General features: G+C 39.5%; 1 protein-coding gene across 1 annotated transcript in view; it reads left to right on the top strand.

The window, feature by feature from the left end:
• Nucleotides 1–20025, top strand: part of ANO10 (anoctamin 10) — a 232939-nt gene that overhangs the window by 7952 nt on the left and 204962 nt on the right. Inside the window, exons 2-4 of the mRNA XM_079712308.1 lie at nucleotides 840–992; nucleotides 7788–7985; nucleotides 9125–9259. Of these exons, the coding sequence (XP_079568434.1) occupies nucleotides 854–992; nucleotides 7788–7985; nucleotides 9125–9259 (472 nt within the window). The 5' untranslated portion in view covers nucleotides 840–853. The remainder of the gene's footprint in view (nucleotides 1–839; nucleotides 993–7787; nucleotides 7986–9124; nucleotides 9260–20025) is intronic.

The following is a 20025-nucleotide window of genomic DNA, read 5'->3' as shown; positions in this document are numbered from 1 at the left end:
AAGTCAGAAAACTGCCCCTGTTGAAAATCATGGAGTTAGAGAGGTCCACATGAGAAACATTTTCGAGGGAGGCCATCAGGCCTTAGTGACCGATGCCATTTGTGGGTTTCCAGGTTGACTCCATTATCTTCCCAGCTTGGTGACAGAGATAAAGATGACATCCCTGAGAAAGTTAGGGACACTGGGAAGGGAAGCTGATGCTGGGGACATCAACTCCATACAAAAACATGAAATTGGGCTGCGTCAATTCCCTGCCCATAATGAATTGGTGATTCCCATTGTTTGTTGGACAAGGCCCAGTTAATTTGTAATAATCAGGGGCCTTCATTAGATACCAGCTCCCATCCTCCCTTCCTCTAACACATAGTTAATGCACCAGCTGTACCTACTCACTTGTATTTCTCTGAGTTCTCTTGGCTATTTTTCATCATTGTTTTGTAGGGGAACACTGTTTCCTCTGCCTAGAATGCCACCCATTGTCAATTTGGCAAACTCCTATTCATTCTTCTAAATCCTGTTCAGTTCACACCCTTTGTAAATACTTTCTTAGTCCTCTTGTGTGAACACATTTTACACTGTTATCCTTCACTTACCTGAATGTACCCCCTGCCGTATTCTGAGCTGCTTACGGATACGAGTGGTGTTTCCGTCGTTTTTGTATAGGGCCTGGCTCGCACAGGTGCTGTGAACCATTGGGTGAGCCTGTCATGTAACCCATCGGGCTCGTGAGAAATTTTCTTCTGTCCAGGAAGCCAGAATTAGGTTTAATTAAGAGAAAATACAAATACAGTCTATATTTATTTTTCCCATTATAACCCATCTTTGCTTTTTATTTTCAGCAAGTTTGTCAAAGATGAAAGTGACCTTTTCAGCTCTGGATACTCATGAGAGCTCTTTCACACCTCTGGTTGTCATAGAACTTGCTCAGGATGTCAAGGAAGAAACCAAAGAATGGCTGAAAAACAGAATTATCAGTAGAAAGAAAGATGGAGGTGAGTAAAATAAATATCACTCAGATTTAGTCATGCCAGTGAGTAAAACTATATTTTCAAATGTGTTTCACAGTTTTTTAATTGATATATTTTAAAAATTAATGTTCATTTCTTTGCTCTTTATTATTTATCTAGGACTTGAAAGGAGGTCTTAAATCAACATTAGATTGTAAGTCTCTCTTAGACCGTAAGCAACGTGAGTGATTTTGTTCACAGCTATAAACTCTGTGCCTATGTACAGTGCTTGGTGCATAGTAGGTGCTTAATAAATATTTGTCAAATGAATGAATATCTTTGAGTATTCTTTCTGTGTTGGTTATGGTGCTAAGGGAGAGAGAAACACACTTCTGCCTGCAAGGATTTTACTGTCAGGGTAAAGAGACTGAATGCTAGTTCCAGGAAATTGAAGGAACAGGAAAAAAAGCTAAGGAAAAAGCTGTTACAAAATACTGCATGATACTTTAAAAAAATCGTTATGTATACTTGCTGTGAAAGTAAAGGGGGTCTTCCCTGGTGGTCCAGTGGTTGAGAATCTGCCTTCCAATACAGGGGATGTGGGTTCGATCTCTGGTCGGGGAACTAAGATCCCACGTGCTGCAGGGCAGGTAAGCCCATGCACCACAACTACTGAGCCCACATGCCACAACAAGTGAGGCCGCATGCTGCAGCTAGATAGCCCACATACTCTGGAGCCCATGCATCACAACTACAGAGCCCACGTGCTCTGGAGCCCGTGCGCTACAACTTGAGAGCGCATGCACTCTGGAGCCTGTGTGCCACAACTAGAGAGCCTGTGTGCTGCAACTACCAAGCCTGCATGCCACAACTAGACAGAAGCCCGCGCACTGCAACAAAAGATCCCACATGCTGCAACTAAGACCCAACAGAGCCAAAAATAAATAAATATTTTTTTTAAAAAAAGAGAGAAGATGATTATTACCAATAGGAAGAATGAGGTATGTAACATTACTACAGTTTCTACAGATATTAAAAGTCAAATAAGGATGTATAATGAAAAAAAAAAGTAAAGGGAAGGAAGAGGTGACACTTGGTGATGCTTTGCGGAGTGGTAAGGGATGACTTTATAGAAGAAGCTGAAGGTTAGCCCTCTCCTGTAGGGCACAAAAAGGGGGCTAGATCTGGGTAAGAGGGTGGAGGGAGTTTTACATGAGCAGACACTTCAGAAAACTACACAAAACAACCCCTAAAACTTCACTAAGTCTCGAAACACTGGACAAAATGTAAGTAAGACTCTTTTAAAAAACGATTTTAACTGTAAATGGAAATGGCTTCTTAAAAATAAAACTTTGAGTCAAAGTGGAATTTTAATTTTTTTCAAACAATTGAACCAAAAAACAAACAAAAACAACCTTTAAAAAGAAGAATACTTGCTTGCTGAAATCCGAGGTGTTTCACTGGACTGGAGTCTCTTCTTTAAAATCCCTGTGGTGGGACTTCCCTGGTGGCGCAGTGGTTAAGAATCCACCTGCCAATTCAGGGGACATGGGTTCAAGCCCTGGTCCGGGAAGATACCACATGCCTTGGAGCAACTAAGCCTGTGTGCCACAACTACTAAGCCTGCACTCTAGAGCCCTCAAGCCACAACTACTGAGCCCGCGCACCTAGAGCCCGTGCTCTGCAACAAGAGAAGCCACCACAATGAGAAGCCCACGCACCACAACGAAGAGTAGCCCCCGACTCGCTGCAACTAGAGAAAGCCCGCACGCAGCAACGAAGACCCAAAGCAGCCAAAAATAAATAAATAAATAAATAAAATTTTAAAATAATAAAAAATAAAATCCCTGTGGTGTAAGAACATTTGTAGTGTCTTAGAGAGAGACACCAGTGTATTCCCAGTCGTCTTCTCTGCTCTTTGTGTGGCTTTAGCAAGGACACATGAGGATGGGGAGGGGAGGGGCATCCTCCTGCAATGCTGGGGCAGTCATAAGAGAACATTCCAAAAAAGTATTCTGGATCTTTCAGGTAAAGGTATTGGATTTAACACTCATATTTACTTTTATTCTCTTACAAACTTCTATTAAAATGACAATAAAAGGATCTTTTAAAAAAAGACCTAAGTCCACGTTGACAAGAAAGGAGAAGATATAACAGCAGCACCATTCTGGAAGCTAGTAAACAGGTGATGAGTAGTGAGTAACTTCTCAGAGTTGAGAAATCCAGAGCTCAAGCTGGCAGGGGAGAAAACTGAGATACAGTTTGGTTTACACTGCAAAATATTCCTAAAGACTCAGGAATTAGTGACATTAGGGGCCTATAGAGGTAGAAATAAAAATGGTACCAAGAAAAAAAAATAATTGGCTGAGATCTGTTTAAGAAATAGTCTGATCCCTAGGTCCCTTCTGTATTCTACCACCCCAGCAGAAGTCTCTGTTATTCTCTGGAGAGGGTCAGATGCATGGATTTTGGCATGGGGGCTTTATGTACAGTTGGTAACAGGTTCTGTACTGAAAATGAGATAATTAATTGAATATTGTTACCCCTGTCCTCCATCCCACCAGTCTCATACCTAATTAAATTTCCACAATGTAATCATCTCGGAAGGAGATTTGAATAATCTTTCCTTGAGGAATCTGAGCAACTCAAGACAAAATAAAGGTGCAGAAATCAAGAGTTGCCCATGGAAAGTAACCTGGCCAGACCACCTTGCATTAAAGGCCATCCTTTTTTTTTTTTAAATAAATTTTATTTATTTATTTATTTATTTATTTAGGCTGCATTGGGTCTTCATTGCTGCACGTGCAAGCTTTCTCTAGTTGCGGAGAGCGGGGGCTACCCCTCGTTGAGGTGCACGTGGGCTTCAGTAGATGTGCCTGTGGGCTCTAGAGCGCAGGCGCACAGGCTTAGTTGCTCCGCGGCATGTGGGATCCTCCCGGACCAGGGCTCGAACCCATATCCCCTGCATTGGCAGGCGGATTCCCAACCACTGCGCCACCAGGGAAGCCCCAAAGGGCATCTTTGATGAGTTCCATCTAAACCTTCAGAACTTCTGTTCCACTTCTTAGAACTGCTTTCTTAAACATGAGCTTATAACAAAAGATCACCAAACATCTGAGGAAAATCCCTAATGTGAAAGAGAAAGCTAAAAAAGATAAAACCATGTAGGAGAAAACCAAAAGAGAATTAAAAGCTCAATTCTCAGTGTTATGAGAAGACAAACCACCTACACATCAAGAGTAGGATATAATAAAATAATCATTTAGAAAAAAAAGCAGCTCATAAAATGAAAGTATGAGAGCAAAATTTAAAAACTCAGTAAAAGGGTTAGAAGACAATTTTGACAGAACCTCCCAGAAAGTACAGCAAAAGGTAAAGAGTTGGAAAGAGAAAAAAATTAGGGAAATTAGAGGACTAGTCCAGGAGGTATACCTCTGAATAAAAGGAGTTCTAAAAAGGGAAGAGAGAAAAAGGAGAGGAAGAAATCATCAAAGAGAAACTCAGGGCTGATGTGTGCTTTTTCAGATTGAAAGGGCCCATGCAATGCCCAGCACTGTGGCTGAAAATGGCAAATCACTGGAAGGTTTCAGAACCCTGGGGACAGGGTAGATACTACAAACTTCCAGAAAAAAGAAAATAGGTCAGAAACACTGGAAGCTAGAAGGCAGTGGTATAATATCTTCATTTCTGAAGGAAAATGATTTTAGTCCAGAATTCTGAACCCACCCGGCTGTCAACAAGGTGTGAGGGTGGAGTGAAGAGAGATTTCTCTAAGAAGATAATGTTAACAGGCTATCTCTCTTGGCAGTGTATTGAGGGAATACTTGAATAATTGGCAGAGCTTGGGGGATTGAATTAGCAATAAATACATAATAAACCAAGCACATGATAAGATACCAATTTTGGGGAAAACGGTAAGTTGTAGGGAAGGAAAATCATAGCATGTTGTAAGGCTCAACTATAACGTATGTAGTCACAATAATGAAAATACTGTTGATGGGATGAGAAGGATGATATGAGGATATTGTGAGAATGGGGTGATGGAAAGGGTGGGTGGAAATGATGAAGGTGGGTTGGAAAGAGGGCTAAATCCTCATTTGCCAAGGTTTAAACAAAAATAAATAGCTCTATAATAAGCATGTTGTTTGGTGACGTGAAAAGAAATCACAAAGGAATCACCTGAACAAGTTGAAAGTCATTGCCTTGGTTGGGGGGGGGCGTGGGGGGGATGTGGACTATTTTTCAGAACAAGATGTTGACATATGTTTCTCTGTGAAGGTTATACCCTTTTATACTCCCCTAGCGATGTCTCAGAGTGCCTTTCCCCACTCACTCTGTGTCAGTTTACGTCGTCCAAGCAAGAGATGCCAAACGGGATTATTTTATTTTATTAAAATTTTTTTTTAATTTTATTTATTTATTTTTGGCTGTGTTGGGTTTTCGTTGCTGCATGTGGGCTTTCTCTAGTTGCAGCGAGCGGGGGCTACTCTTGGTTGCCGTGCGCGGGCTTCTCATTGTGGTGGCTTCTCTTGTTGCGGAGCACGGCCTCCAGGCACATGGGCTTCAGTAGTTGTGGCTCGAGGGCTCTAGAGCGCAGGCTCAGTAGTTGTGGCGCACGGGCTTAGTTGCTCCGCGGCATGTGGTATCTTCCCGGACCAGGGATTGAACCCACGTTCCCTGCATTGGCAGGTGGATTCTTAACCACTGCACCACCAGGGAAGCCCACCAAATGGGATTTAATGCACAGGAGGTTTGTTGAGGGGAACATCTGTAGAAAGATAAAGGGAGAAGGAGCAGGCTTAGACATTGAGAGCCTTCAGACTTTGGTGTAGGTCTAACACTTCAGAAAGGAGAGAGGGAAGAAGGAGGCTTGGATAGGAAGAGCCTCCGACTACAGCACGGTTCTGAGAACGTATGAGCCAGGCCCAACATTGCCCTTTAAAGGAAACGCATGTTGAGCAGAAATGGCCTCATTCCAGTGTCCCCTGCGTGTTCAGCCTGTGGCTGGGAGCAGCGAGGGGAGCATGGTCTAGGTGTGAGGGTGCTGTGGCCAAAGGGGGGCAGCAGGAGGCTGCAGTCAACTCTGCTCCTCACAGCAGGTTCTTTTGATGGGAGATCTGGGTGGAGCAGAGCACTTCCATGGCTGCCATACCCACCAACCTAGTTTTTAACCCTACTTTGGACTTTTGCAAGTGTGAGAAGTGAAAAGTAGCATATTGGTGTTGGGGTTTTTTTTGTTTTTTGTTTTTTAATTAAACAGAGCACCCAAATGATTTATTCAGCTGACTTTTGTTTTATAGCAACATTTCTGAAGAGGTGACTCATGGACGATGACTCTTGAAGAAATTCTGTTACGGGAGCAAAGGACAGATTTCTTAGGTCAAAAAGACTGCACATAATGCCCTACTCTTGGGGACTTAAAATGCAAATAAACATAAAATACGTTTTGAGTAATTTCACAATAAAGAAATCTGTTCAACTTTGTTTAACCCAATTTTTCGATGGTATTTAATCACAGATCCCCTTTTCCCATGCAGCATCTAGTATGGGTCATCAAATATGCTTTGGGAAACACTATTGAGGTAGCATTTAAGAAGAGTGGAACTTCAGAACGGAAAATAGAAAACATACATACAAATCAATGTGATAACTTACAGATAGGTTTGCAATTCGTATATAAAATACAACCGAAGTCCAAAGCACTAGCCCTTAACAGCAGCCAAATTAGCAGGACACACTTTCAGAGAACATGGAGTTAAAATTCTTACCCGTGTGCATTTCCAAAATGCTGCTTCTCAAAAACACTAGGCTAATGCCCTATCCATGGAAGAGAAGAATCATACAAGTTTTTTTCTCTCTCCTTACACACACACATTGCATTTATCTTAATATGAATGACATTAAGGATTTTATATTTAAGAGACATTTGTGTTTTCTTTAATTTGAATATATCTTATATATATATATATCTTTTATTGTATTTTATTTATATCTTTTATTGATTTTTTATTAAAGTCTTTAGTACCTCCGTCGTAAATTACCTAAATAATAGTGCCATAGTACGTTAATCTGTTAATCCTTTGGGTAAGTGAAATATAAATTCTGCTCATTATCCTGTTACCATTTGATTAGTAGTTTATAATTCCTGTCAATCCTCTAGAGAGGATAAATAGTAAAGAAATAAATGTACCTTAAAAAGTTTGATGTAGGTAGAAATTAAAAATTAGGAAAAAAATTCCTTTTTCTCTATATTTTAAGTGAAATAATTCCATATACAGTATCAAATCACAATATCTACTCTTAACATTTTGTGAATCTGTTTAAGAAAAATACCTTTAAACCTAACTGCATGTATTTATGGGAAAAATCATTGAAAAATTATTTTGCTGTTTATTATTTAGTATTTAACATTCACAAAATCTGTTGTAGTCCAATGTAATTGTGTTACATTTGCAGCATTTTTATTGGGATATTTTATTTCAAATTAATTTTCTTAAATTTTGGTATTTTATTTTTATATTAAACTATATTCTTTTGCTCCATATTTTTACTGAGAGCTAATAAATATTCAATTCTTGTCTCATATTCTAATTTGAGTAACTGGCAAGCCACTTATTATTACATTTTCCAATTTTGGCATTTATTTCAAAAAGCTATAAAGAACTGCCATCCCCAGCTTACTTATATTTCTTATTTATTTGGAAGATAGATTTAAATTGTTAATATAATTTATTTGCCTTCTACCAAACTAGGAACATAATATTTATTTAGAATGCTTTCATTTTTGAAACTTTTATGTTTATCTCTGTCTAAGATTGTGCTTATCTTTTGTTTCTGAAGGTGCTCAGCTGTTGTTTAGACCGTTGTTAAATAAATATGAGAAAGAAACACTAGAAAATCAGAACTTATATCTTGTCGGTGCCTCCAGGATTAGATTGTTACTGGGGGCAGAAGCAGTGGGATTGGTGAAAGAGTGCAATGATAACACCATGAGAGCCTTCATGTATGGAACCCGACACAACTTCAAAGGTTTTGATGGTGAGTTCCAAGATTGCTTCTACCAGAATCAATTTATCAAAAAGAAGTTTTTGATGAATAGATCAGGGGTCAGCAAACTTTTTCAGTAAAGGGCCTGATAGTAAATATTTTAGGCTGTGTGTACAATATGATCTGTCGCAATTATTCAACACTGCCATTGCAGAGCAAAAACAGCCTTCAACCATAAGAAGTGAATGGGTAAGGCTGTGTTCCAGTAGAATTTTATTTATCAAAGCTGGTGGGGTTAGATTTGGGGTTGCAGATTTACTTTGTAACCCCTAGAATAGATGAACATAAACTAGGATGACACATGTAACTTATATTATTCTACTTCTTAGAATGGTGAATGTTCACTGTATTGATACAAATAAGAAACACAGTAGTATTCCAGTGTCCTATAATCTCCTATTCTGATTCTGTTCTGGCTTCCAAGGGGGTTCCAGAAGAGAATGGTTTCTGGAAAGAACTGAGAAAGCCAGGGTGGCTATGTTATCAGTGTGGGAGTTTGCTTTCAGAACCAGACTGGTCCGTTTCAGGGCTTTCAGAGTTAGAAGATGTGATTTCGACTTCTTCAGACTCACTCACTCTGGATTTTTTTATATTAGTAAATAAATGATCAAGGTGAAATTCACCTCATTTGAGAGGATTCACCTGTCAAGAAACAACACTATTTTCTTATCAGACTTTCTTCTCCCTCATTTATGGGAGGGATGTTCAACTGCAGAAGGGAATGGCCTGGGCTTGAGAGTTTGAAGGGGGAGAATTTGCCATGCAGGCAAACTTCAATTGCATCCCTAGTTAAAAATACTGTCAGAATTAAAGAATGTATTGCCTTCAGCTCATTGGTATTAAATGAGATCAAGCACGTGTCTGCCATTTGGATGTTTGTACTATATTATAGAATGATTAGTATAATCATTAAAGAATTATATATTATATGAAGGCATTACAGAATATTTTTATTCTTACAAAATATCTAAGGAGCTTTATGTTCTATTTAATTTGCCAGTTTTATACTTTGCTTCCTCATGTTTATTATTGTCTATATCATTATTTCATAATCCCAGGTTATTTGAATATTATTAATTTTATTTTGGCTATTACTGAGAAAATAACTGTAAATCTTTGTTTTATTTTAGATGATAATGATGATTTCCTCACCATGGCAGAACGTCAATTCATTATCAAACATGAACTTGAAAGTCTTAGAGCCAGAGATGAAAAAATGATCCCTGGTTACCCCCAGGCAAAGTTGTACCCAGGAAAATCATTATGTAAGTCATTGTATCAACTGGCTTCATGAATATACATTCTAATGCAATTATTTTTCCTTAGGAGACATAAATAACAAATTACAGAGGCTTTTTTCCCCTCTTACTGAAGAGCTTATGCAACTTTACAGTAACTTATTTTTCATAGTTGTATCTTTTTCCTTTAGACCTTAATTGTATTGCATTTTTAGATCAATTTATTTGTTCTTTATGGTTCTCTGCTTCTTATTTACAAGGTCTCACAGCATTCAGTAAGCTTAAAATTCAGCGTGAACACATTTGCACATTACTCAGTTAAAATTAGCAAAGCTTACCTTATACCCAAACCTTGTAGTATAATGAAAATCTGTGGAGGAATAAAAAACAGAGACACGGTCTTTTCCTGAAGCTCTCTTCCCATCTCCTCTCATCTCACTGGGTATGAACATGTATAAACATAGAAAGGCTTAAGAAGATTCACAGTGTGACATAATAGCTGAATGCAAATTAGCAGTTTGTAACTTTCTGATTTTGTGTAATTCCATTTGAACGAAAATACTAGTTTGCAGACTGAAAGTATTTACTACAATGTGTAATTCCAGATTTGCCTCAAACCCGGATAATGGCAAGGCCCAGAGCATTTTTGCTGCCTAAAATATTCTTTAAACATAGAAGTTTCTGTGTCCCCTAGTCTGGTTTCCTTCCAATAGTCAGTGTCATCCAGGAGGACGGATGCCCAAGAGTCAGTCCATATTCAAATTTTCTCACTTGTCACCAAATATATTTTAGATCTGGTTTGTTGAAACCAAGATCCAATCATACATCACCCATTTTGTTTGGTTATTATATCTCTTAAGTCTCTTTTTTTTTTCTATTGTGATGAAATACATATAACATGTTATATATGATTTTTTAAAATTTATTTATTTATTTATGGCTGCGTTAGGTCTTCGTTGCTGCATGCGGGCTTTCTCTAGTTGTGGTGTGGGGGGGCTACTCTTCATTGCAGTGCCTTCTCTTGTTGCGGAGCATGGGCTCTAGGCACGTGGGCTTCAGTAGTTGTAGCACACGGGCTCAGTAGTTGTGGCTCATGGGTTCTAGAGCGCAGGATCAGTAGTTGTGATGCACAGGCTTAGTTGCTCCGTGGCATGTGGGATCTTCCCAGACCAGGGCTCAAACCCGTGTCCCCTGCATTGGCAGGCGGATTCTTAACCACTGCGCCACCAGGGAAGTCCCTATGTATGATTTTTAAGTGTACAGTTCAGTGGTATTAAATACATTCATAAAGTTTTACAACATCATCACCATCCATCTCCATAGCTCTTTCCATCTTGTAAAACTGAAACTCTACCCATTAAACAGTCAGTGTCCTTTCTCGCCTAAGTTTTGAAATCAGGAAGTTTTGTGTTTCTTTTTCGAGATTGTTTTGGCTATTTGAGGTTCCATGAAATTCCATATGAATTTTAGGATGGGTTTTTCTATTTTTGCAAAAGACATCATTGGGATTTTGATAGGGATTGCATTGAATCTGTAGATTGCTTTGGATAGTATTGACATCTTAACAAGATTAAGTCCCGTGAATGTGTTTCAATTTCTTTATGTTTTCTTTAGTTTCTTTGAGTATTGCTTTATAGTTTTTATTGCACAAGTCTTTTACCTCCATAGTTAATTCGTAAGTATTTTATGCTTTATAATGCTATTAGAAATGGAATTTTTTTCATAGTTACCTTTCCAGATAGTTCATTGTTAGTGTATAGAGATGCAACTGATTTTTCTGTGTTGACTTTGTATCCTGCTACTTTGATGACTTCATTTATTAGCTTTGACAGTATTTCTGTGGAAATTTTAGCGTTTTCTACATATAAGATGATATCATCTGTGAACAGGGATAATTTTACTTCTTCCTTTACAGTTTGGATGCTTTTTGTTTCTTTTTCTTGCCTAATTGCTCAGGCTAGAACTTCCAATAGTATGTTGAATAGAAGAGATGACAGTGGGCATCTCTGTCTTATTTCTGATCTCAGAGAAAAGCTTTCATTCTTCCACCATTCAGTATGATGTTTGCTGTGGGCTTTTCATAGATGGATTTTATTATGTTGAGGTAGTTTCACTCTATACCTCATTTATTGAGTGTTTTTTATCATGAAAGAGTGTTGGATTTTGTTAGATGCTTTTTCTGCCTCAATCGAAATGATCATGTGGGTTTTCCCCCCTTCATTCTGTTAATGTGGTATATTACACAGATTGTTTTTAGTATGTTGAACTATCCTTGCATTCTAGAAATAAATCGCACTTGTCATGGTGTATAATTCTTTTAACATGCTGCTGAATTGAGTTTGCTAGCATTGAGTATTTTTCCATCAGTGTTCATGAGGGATATTGGTCTGTAGTTTTCCCTTCTTGTAGTGCTTTTGTCTGACTTTGTATCAGGATAATGCTGGCTTCATAGAGTGAGTTAATAGTGTTCCTTCCTCTTAAATTTTTGGGGAAAGTTTGAGAAGAATTGGTACTAGTTTTCCTTTAAACATTGGTAAAATTCACCAGTGAAGGTATCAGGTTCAGGAGATTTTTAGTTACTGATTCAATCTCCTTAATACTTATAGGTCTGTTCTATTCACATTTTCTCTCCCTTCCTGATTTAGTCTTGGTAGGTTTTGTGTTTCTAGGAATTTGTCCATTTCATCTAGGCTATCCAGTTTGTTGGTATACAAGTGTTCATAGTACACACTTACAATCCTTTTTATTTCTTTAGAATCAGTAGTAATGTCCCCATTTTCATTTCTGATCATAGTAATTTATGTCTTCTGTTTTTTTTTCTCAGTTCATCTAGTTAAAGATTTGTCCTTTTTTTTTTCTTTTTTTTTTTTTTGGCTGTGTTTGGTCTTTGTTGCTGTGCGTGGGCTTTCTCTAGTTGCGGCGAGCGGGGGCTACTCCCCACTGTGGTGCGCAGGCCTGTCATTGTCACAGCCTCTCCTGCTGCAGAGCTTGGGCTCCAGGCACGTGGGCTTTAGCAGTTGTGGTGTGCGGGCTCAGAAGCTGTGGCTCGCGGGCTCCAGAGTGCAGGCTCAATAGTTGTGGCGCACGGACCCAGCTACTCCACAGCATGTGGGACCTTCCCGGGCCAGGGATTGAACCCGTGTCCCCTGCATTGGCAGGTGGATTCTTAACCAGTGTGCCACCAAGGAAGCCCCCAGATTTGTCAATTTTGTTGATGTTTTCAAAGAACCAACTTTTGTTTTAATTTTCTCTATTATCTTTCTTGTCTCTATTTTGTTTATATCTGCTCCAATCTTTTTTATTTTCTTCCTTCTAGCTTTGGGTTTAGATGGCTCTTCTTTTTCTAGTTCCTTAATAGTAAAGTTAGGTTGTTATTTGAGGTCTTTCTCATTTTTAAATATAAGCATGTATAGCTATAAATTCCCCCCTTAGCCATGCTTTCTCTGTGTCCCATAAGTTTTGGTATGCTGTGTTTTGTTTTCATTCATTTCTAAGTATTTTCTAATTTCCCCTGTGGTTTCTTCCTTGACCCGCTGGTTGTTTAAGAATGTGTTGTTTGGGCTTCCCTGGTGGCGCAGTGGTTGAGAATCCGCCTGCCGATGCAGGGGACACGGGTTCGTGCCCCGGTCCAAGAAGATCCCACATGCCGCAGAGCGGCTAGGCCCATGAGCCATGGCCGCTGAGCCTGCGTGTCTGGAGCGTGTGCTCCACAACAGGAGACGCCACAACAGTAAGAGGCCCGCGTACCGCAAAAAAAAATAAATAAATAAATAAAGAATGTGTTGTTTAATTTCCACACATTTGTGAATGCCCCAGTTTTCCTTCTGTTATTGATTTCTAACTTCATCCCGTTGTGGTCAGAGGATACTTTTTATGATTTATGTCTTTTTAAATCTGTGAGGCTTAATTTATGACCTAACATACGGTCTGTCTTGGAAAATGTCCCACATACACTAGGGAACTAAGAGTGTGTTAGTTCTTTACTGCCTGACTTATATGTAAACTGCATTTTGTAGTCTCCCCTGTCTCTGAGTTATACTGTAGACATGTATTATGGATGCTTTTGCTTGCTTTTCTTGTTGACCTGTATGGCTTTTAGGAGGTGTCTGGAAACCTGAGTGCAGGTACTCATCATTCCTGTTTGTCTGCATTCCAGTTATCTGCATATGTCTTGATATTAATTATTCTGTAGCAGGTTTTTTTTGGACATATGTTCTTTCAATTTGTGGATTAAAGATTACCATGATTTCAGAAACATTTTCTTCAGTTACCTTTGAAGATTTCTTTGGCTGTGTTTTCTCTCTTCTTGTCTTTAGGTATGCCAATTATATATATGTGAATCTTACATATTCTCTGAAATATTTTAAAGTTTTTATGTAATTTTCTTAGTCTTCTTCACCATTTTCTGGCTTTATTTTTTCAATTTTTCCTTTTTCAGTAGCTTTTATTGACTTTGTATCTCTAGTAGTTTTATTTTTCTCTTACTTTGCTTTTCTAAGCTTCTACCTCCAGCTCTGGTAGGTCTTCCTCTAGTTTTAATTTCAGAGATGTGGCTTGCTTTAATTTCTTTAATTCCTTGAAGAATTCCATAATTTTTCATTGCTTTATGCTGTAATTTTTTTGCTATGTTTCTTCTCTGCCTTTTTTTTAATGGTCTTCCTTTTTTTCCTTGTATTCTTGCATAGTTCTATGCCAGTTTCTTTGTGGTGTTTACTTATTTTTTAATGAGTCCCTATTTTTTTCAGACCAGCTATTTTGGGAGGAGTTGTGTGTTTTGGGGAGGGGGATGTTGGGGGCCTCCAGTCGGGAACTGTGGTGGTCAGGAGGTTGGATTTTGCCTGGCAGTGTGCTCTCCTTGAGTTGTCTTAGAGCCTCCATGGAGCCCTGTTTCTTATCAGGAGTTTTTGCTGGGTTTGGCCTTTAGGTCTGTCTTTAGCCAACAAAGACCCACAGCTCCTGAGCTGCTCACCTCCATCCCTGGGTTCCAGCAGGCAGCTCTTTTCCCAAGACGGCAGACCCACGCTTTCCTTCCTCCAGCCTCGTGTCTCTTGTCTGGCTGTGGTGTCCGGCAGGGAGCAGACACACTTCAGGGGTCTGCCAGGCGTCCCCTTTGCCTTCATTCTGGGCAAGGGGACAGTGGTTTCCCACCCCTCAGTGTCCAGGAGAACCCTGCCCTCTGCCTGCTGGCCCTGGTTTGCAGGGGCATGGGTGCTCTTAGCTTACCCTGGGCTGACTTTTAAGGCCACTTTTCAAAGTTTGTGATTTCAGTTTATAGTTTGTTTTGTTTTCTTTTGTTCTGCTTTCATCAAAGGTAGGGTTTCCTTTTCTGCTTCTTGTTTACTTTGTTGTTTTTAATTTGGCGTCATGAACAAGAACAGGGTAGGGGTGTCTTTCTGCCACCATTTGTTACCAGGAGTTATGCATTCTGTTTTAGGCCATTGTTTGGTGCCATTCCAAAATTTCAAATCTTTTTTTAATCTCTTAGTGGGAGGGCATGTTTTCAGACACAGCTGGGCCCTGTATCAGTTAAAAGGCTAAGCCAGCTAAGGCACTGTCCTAGTTGTTAATGTGAGCATCTCCTTTCTTCTTATTTATCACATTAATCAGACCATCACGTGGAAATCACTGCTTCCACCTGTTAAAGAGTGAGTGTACGCTTTCATCAGACGGGACTCAGGAGCAGCAGTTTCCCAAGTGCTCCCAGTTGCTTCAAAGACATTTTCACTGAACGAAAACCTCGCTGAAAATATGTAAATGGATTTCTCTTGGGTGTGTAGGTAGCCAGTCTGGCGTCCTGAAGCCGTAATAGAAATAACTTTCTTGTGGGCAGGATGAGGCTTTTGTAATCAAGGATCCCTCCTCCCTCCCTTCCTTCTTCTCTCTTTCTTTTTTGCAATAAATATGAAAACAATAAAATCATCTCCATCGGGATCGTTTGAAATTTTGTATGCCATCTGAGATAAGAATCAAATTAAAGTTGTAGAAGCCTGGATTTTGAAATTCTGCATTATTCTCTTCCTCTGTGTCTTTGAAAGTGTGATCATAATATTTGGTTGAAGAAGGAATGGTATACGCATAAAGTGTGAACTATTTTCAGAGTGCAAATTTTCAAATGAATGAAACTTAGAGTAATTTAAAATCCTAGATTTTCATGAAGTTAATCCATAGAATTGGAGCTGGCCAGGGCTTTCATGAGAGACACTCTCCTTTATCTTAGGTTTAAGTTAATTTTACACGCAATGATTATAATTTTATTGGTCATAATGTTGTGTTTTGATGGAAAGCTTTCATTAAGTAGAGAGCAGCTTGCGTGGTTGTAAACACGAGCTAGGGGCAGTTGACAGTGCTGTGAGCTCCGCACTTCAGGGCTCCGCTCTCCCATCAAATAGCAAACACGTGGAGAACTAGGAACTGGTTATACGTGTGTCTTAGTCATCAGCGGTCATCTTGAGGGGCATCTCCTTTCCAGTTTTCTGTGTGAACTATGATCTCTTCATAACCTCAGACTGCCTTTGCCTGTTGATTCCTAATAGTTAATAGTCATGCAAATAACCTAACTAAAGATTTTCTTTAGAAAGAGGAGTTGATGGAGCAGAGAATTTCTTATGTATTAAATTTATCCTAAGGGATATTATTTAGCTTAGGTAAAAGCTCTGTCTCAAAGTGTCTGTCAGATGATTCTGATGTTTTGATTGATGGGATATGGCAATATCATGGTAGGTCTTTAATATTATATTGTTACTCTTTTAGAACATTACAGCAACTACTTCTGAATATCTTCTATATACAAATGGTTAGATTTTTAGAGTGATCAGATATAATCTGTCTTCTAAAAGTATTTATTGACCTTATGAGAATAATAGAGTGGATGTCAAGTAAATATCATGTAACAGGCTTGTGTATAAGACAGTGAAACCATTGATGTTTGTGTGTGTGTATGTGTCTAGTGCTGGGTACAGCACCATATATCTATATCTGTGTATCTCCACACACACTGTGTTTTGCCACGTACGTTAAGCAGGGATGAAAACAATGCAGGAATATGAAAATGTATTTTGAAAACACAGGTATCCCTGAGAAGCAGTTTTTTCCTCTTTAAGACAAGATTGGTCTGTTCACAGCTGAGAGCTAGATGCAGGCGGGCCCTGGGCGGGGTGCTGGGCACAGCAGCGGCTGCAGGGCCAGAGGGACTCTGTCTTCACTGTGTGGCCTCCACTCCCAGTCGGTGCTGATCACCCCTCTGCTGGATTGGAGGCAGCATGACCCGCCCCTCCCTGCTGCACAGAAACGCCGGAAGGAGTTGTGGGGGGGATTTGTGCTTTTACTTTTACGTCATGTTAAACAGACTGTGTTAGTATTGTTATTGCATTATTTAATTTAGAGGGTCCTACTCACAGCCAGGCTACTCTCCCTTAAATTAGATTTTGGTTAGTTTTGCTAATTATTAAATGGCTGTAATAGTTATAACCCTAGTTCTTGACAGCAGATCATTCAGCATTCTTAAAGGAAGGAATCTTGGTTTGAATTGTTCCTTTCTTTAAATAGACCTGCACAGCATCATATTTTCCTTTGAAGGTAAGGCTCAGGTTAATTACATGCTTCACTGACATGCGAAAGTCGACAGATTGGAAAAAAAAAAACAGTCCTCTATTTTTAGAAGCTGAAACCAGAACCATGCTTTTGGCATTGATGGTGAAGAGAAGCCCAGTAATTTAGGACTTGTGGTTTTATATTCTTTCTGAGTCCCTCAGTTTGCAGCCTTATGTTTAGAGGTATACAAGTGGCTTTTTATGCTTGTCTGGAGAGTTTTCTATAGCAGAATGGAGTCATTTCTTTAAAAAGAGCTTAGAAATAGTAAAATAATAATTTAGATGTTATAAGTCAGTTCAAAGTTCAGAAACTTTATACAGTAGTTGAAAAGGATAGTAATAGAAGAAAGAATAAGGTACAGCTCTGCATCCCTAAATAAGAGCTAAGAATCAGAACCGGTGTGGGTGATTGACTTTCACTCATGTTAGCTACAAAAAAACCCCACTGAAACACTTTAGAATAAGTCATGTACCACAATGTTCATTGCAGCACTATTTACAATAGCCAGGACACAGAAGCAACCTAAGTGTCCATTGACAAATGAATGGATAAAGAAGATGTGGCACATATGTACAATGGAATATTATTCAGCCATAAAAAAAAACGAAATTAAGTTATTTGTAGTGAGGTGGCTGGACCTAGAGTCTGTCATACAGAGTGAAATAAGTCAGAAAGAGGAAAACAAATACCATATGCTAACACATATATGGAATCTAAAAAAAAAATGGTTCTGATGAACCTAGGGGCAGGACAGGAATAAAGACACAGATGTAGAGAATGGACTTGAGGACACAGGGAGGGGCAAGGGTAAGCTGGGACGAAGTGAGAGAGTGGCGTGGACATATATACACTACCAAACGTAAAATAGCCAGTGGGAAGCAGCTGCATAGCACAGGGAGATCAGCTTGGTGCTTTGTGTCTACCTAGAGGGGTGGGATAGAGAGGGTGGGAGGGAGATGCAAGAGGGAGGGGATATGGGGATATATGTATGCGTATAGCTGATTCACTTTGTTATACAGCAGAAACTAACACAACATTGTAAAGCAATTATACTCCAATAAAGATGTTAAAAAATATATTAAAAATGGACTTGACAGCACCAGAGGCTGATATAACTTAAACCATACACCTTTTTACCCTAGTTGTTGATATTCTGAGTATATACCTTTTTCAGTTATTGAGAAGGGGGATTTTATCACAACCCTAGATTTTTAAGACTTTTTTCCTCTGTATAACTTATGCATGAGATATAGTTGTAAGAAGAACCATCTATTAAGAATCCTTTTTTTTTGAGATCCATACTTTTTCCCGAGTATTTTCAAAATCAGTTTTATCTTTTCTAATCTGATAAGAAAGGCCTACATTCACAAACAGCAAATATCAAAATCAGAAAAAACGTCCTGCTTTCAGCAGTCGTTTGGTATGATTTTAACACCTGTGCACATATCTGAGAGAGACGAACACATTTAATGGAAGACAATATCCCCTAGTGATAATATTGATAATTTTTCCTACTGTTAGTATCAGATACCTCCTCTTTATTATCCTTTTTTCATTTCTAAGAAGTTAGGTTTTCTTTTAAATTGCTCTGAAGATTTTATAGTAGGGCATCTGTCCTGAGAATACCATCTCTCTTTGTTATATGCAGTATTTGTACATCAAATACTTAAATCATGTTTCTCTTCTACGCTGCAGATATTTATTTGCCATCCTCATTGAAGGCCCTACTGCCTGATATACTCATCACTTGTCTTTGGGAACAAGGTAGATAGGAGATAAGGAAGGCAGCCCTCAGAAGAGATGAGCTGATTAAAACAGCTGCTAGGAACTTGCGTGGAAAGTGCTCCATCTCCCCCAATATGGCGCAGGGCATGCATTTGAGTTCTCCAGGAACTGAACACATTTCCTCTTAAAGACCTGAAGACCTGTGTACCCAGTGAGTCATTCTGAATAATTATGGATGAGAGAATGCCCCGTTTTCATTTATTATTGTTAGGGGATATTGTCTTTGGTTAAGTTTGTTTGTCTCTCTGTAACCAACCTGAGTTCTTGGACTCTTCAATCAATAGAAATTGTGAGGAAGCCAGATGAAATTCAGGGAAGGCTTTATTGGGACTCATGCTGCAGCACAAGGGAACTAAAACAAGTAACAGGTGCCCTTGCTTGTTCCGGGGGGTGGGGGTGGGGGGAGGTACAAGGTGGTCCCTTAAATAGGGTGAGGCTGGGGGCGGATTGGTGGGTCAGGCTGGAGGCGTGGCTTAGGTTGTCTGCCCAGCCGCTTGGTGGTGCTGTGTGCAGAGGGCATGTGCAGTACTCTGCTTTTGCTCCCAACTCCTCAGAAGTGGCAGTTGGTTTGTGGCCTTTTTTTTTTTTTTGCAGTACACGGGCCTCTCACTGTTGTGGCCTCTCCCATTGCGGAGCACAGGCTCTGGACACGCAGGCCCAGCGGCCATGGCTCACGGGCCCAGCTGCTCCGTGGCATGTGGGATCCTCCTGGACTGGGGCATGAACCCGTGTCCCCTGCATCAGCAGGCGGACTCCCAACCACGGCACCACCAGGGAAGCCCTGTGAAGCCCTGTGGCCTTTTTGAATCTTATTTTTCATAATTTGCCCCAACGGCGCTTGGCCTGCATAAGGTAGTTTTTAGTCCCTTATAATTTCTTCGTATTCTGTTGCTGGAGGAGACATTTGTCCAGGTGCAAACACTCCTATAAAGGGTCCCAGGTCCCAGCCTGTCTCAACTCCCAGGTATGTGCACAAGTGTTAAAATCATACCAAACAATTGCCTAAAGCTGGAAGTCTTTTTTTATTTTGATATTTGCTGTTTGTGAATGTAAGCCTTTGTTAGCAGATTAGAAAAGGTAAAAATGATTTTGAAAGTACTCAGGACCAGTAACAATGAAAGGAACTGAACTTTCTCTTACCTTCACTGTAATGAGAGGACAGATTGGTAAATTTTTTTCTAGAGGCTGTTTTGTAATATGTGTCCAAGCTTAAGATACATATGCTCTGCTCTTGGAGCTAGCAATTCTACTTCTAAGTGTATGTACCAAGGAAATAGTTGACAGGTGGGGAAAGTTATATGTATAAGAATTTTAACATTATTTATAATAGTGAAAAAAGGAAACAAGTATTTTTCAATAGAGGATTAGTTAAATCATAGCACTTCATTCAAGGGAATATTATGATGCCGTGAAAAATG

Source organism: Hyperoodon ampullatus, assembly GCF_949752795.1.
Source record: "Hyperoodon ampullatus genome assembly, chromosome: 10".
Taxonomy (NCBI): Eukaryota; Metazoa; Chordata; class Mammalia; order Artiodactyla; family Ziphiidae; genus Hyperoodon; species Hyperoodon ampullatus.
Note: the sequence above shows the minus strand (reverse complement) of the source record. Positions and strands in the feature narration are given on the sequence as shown.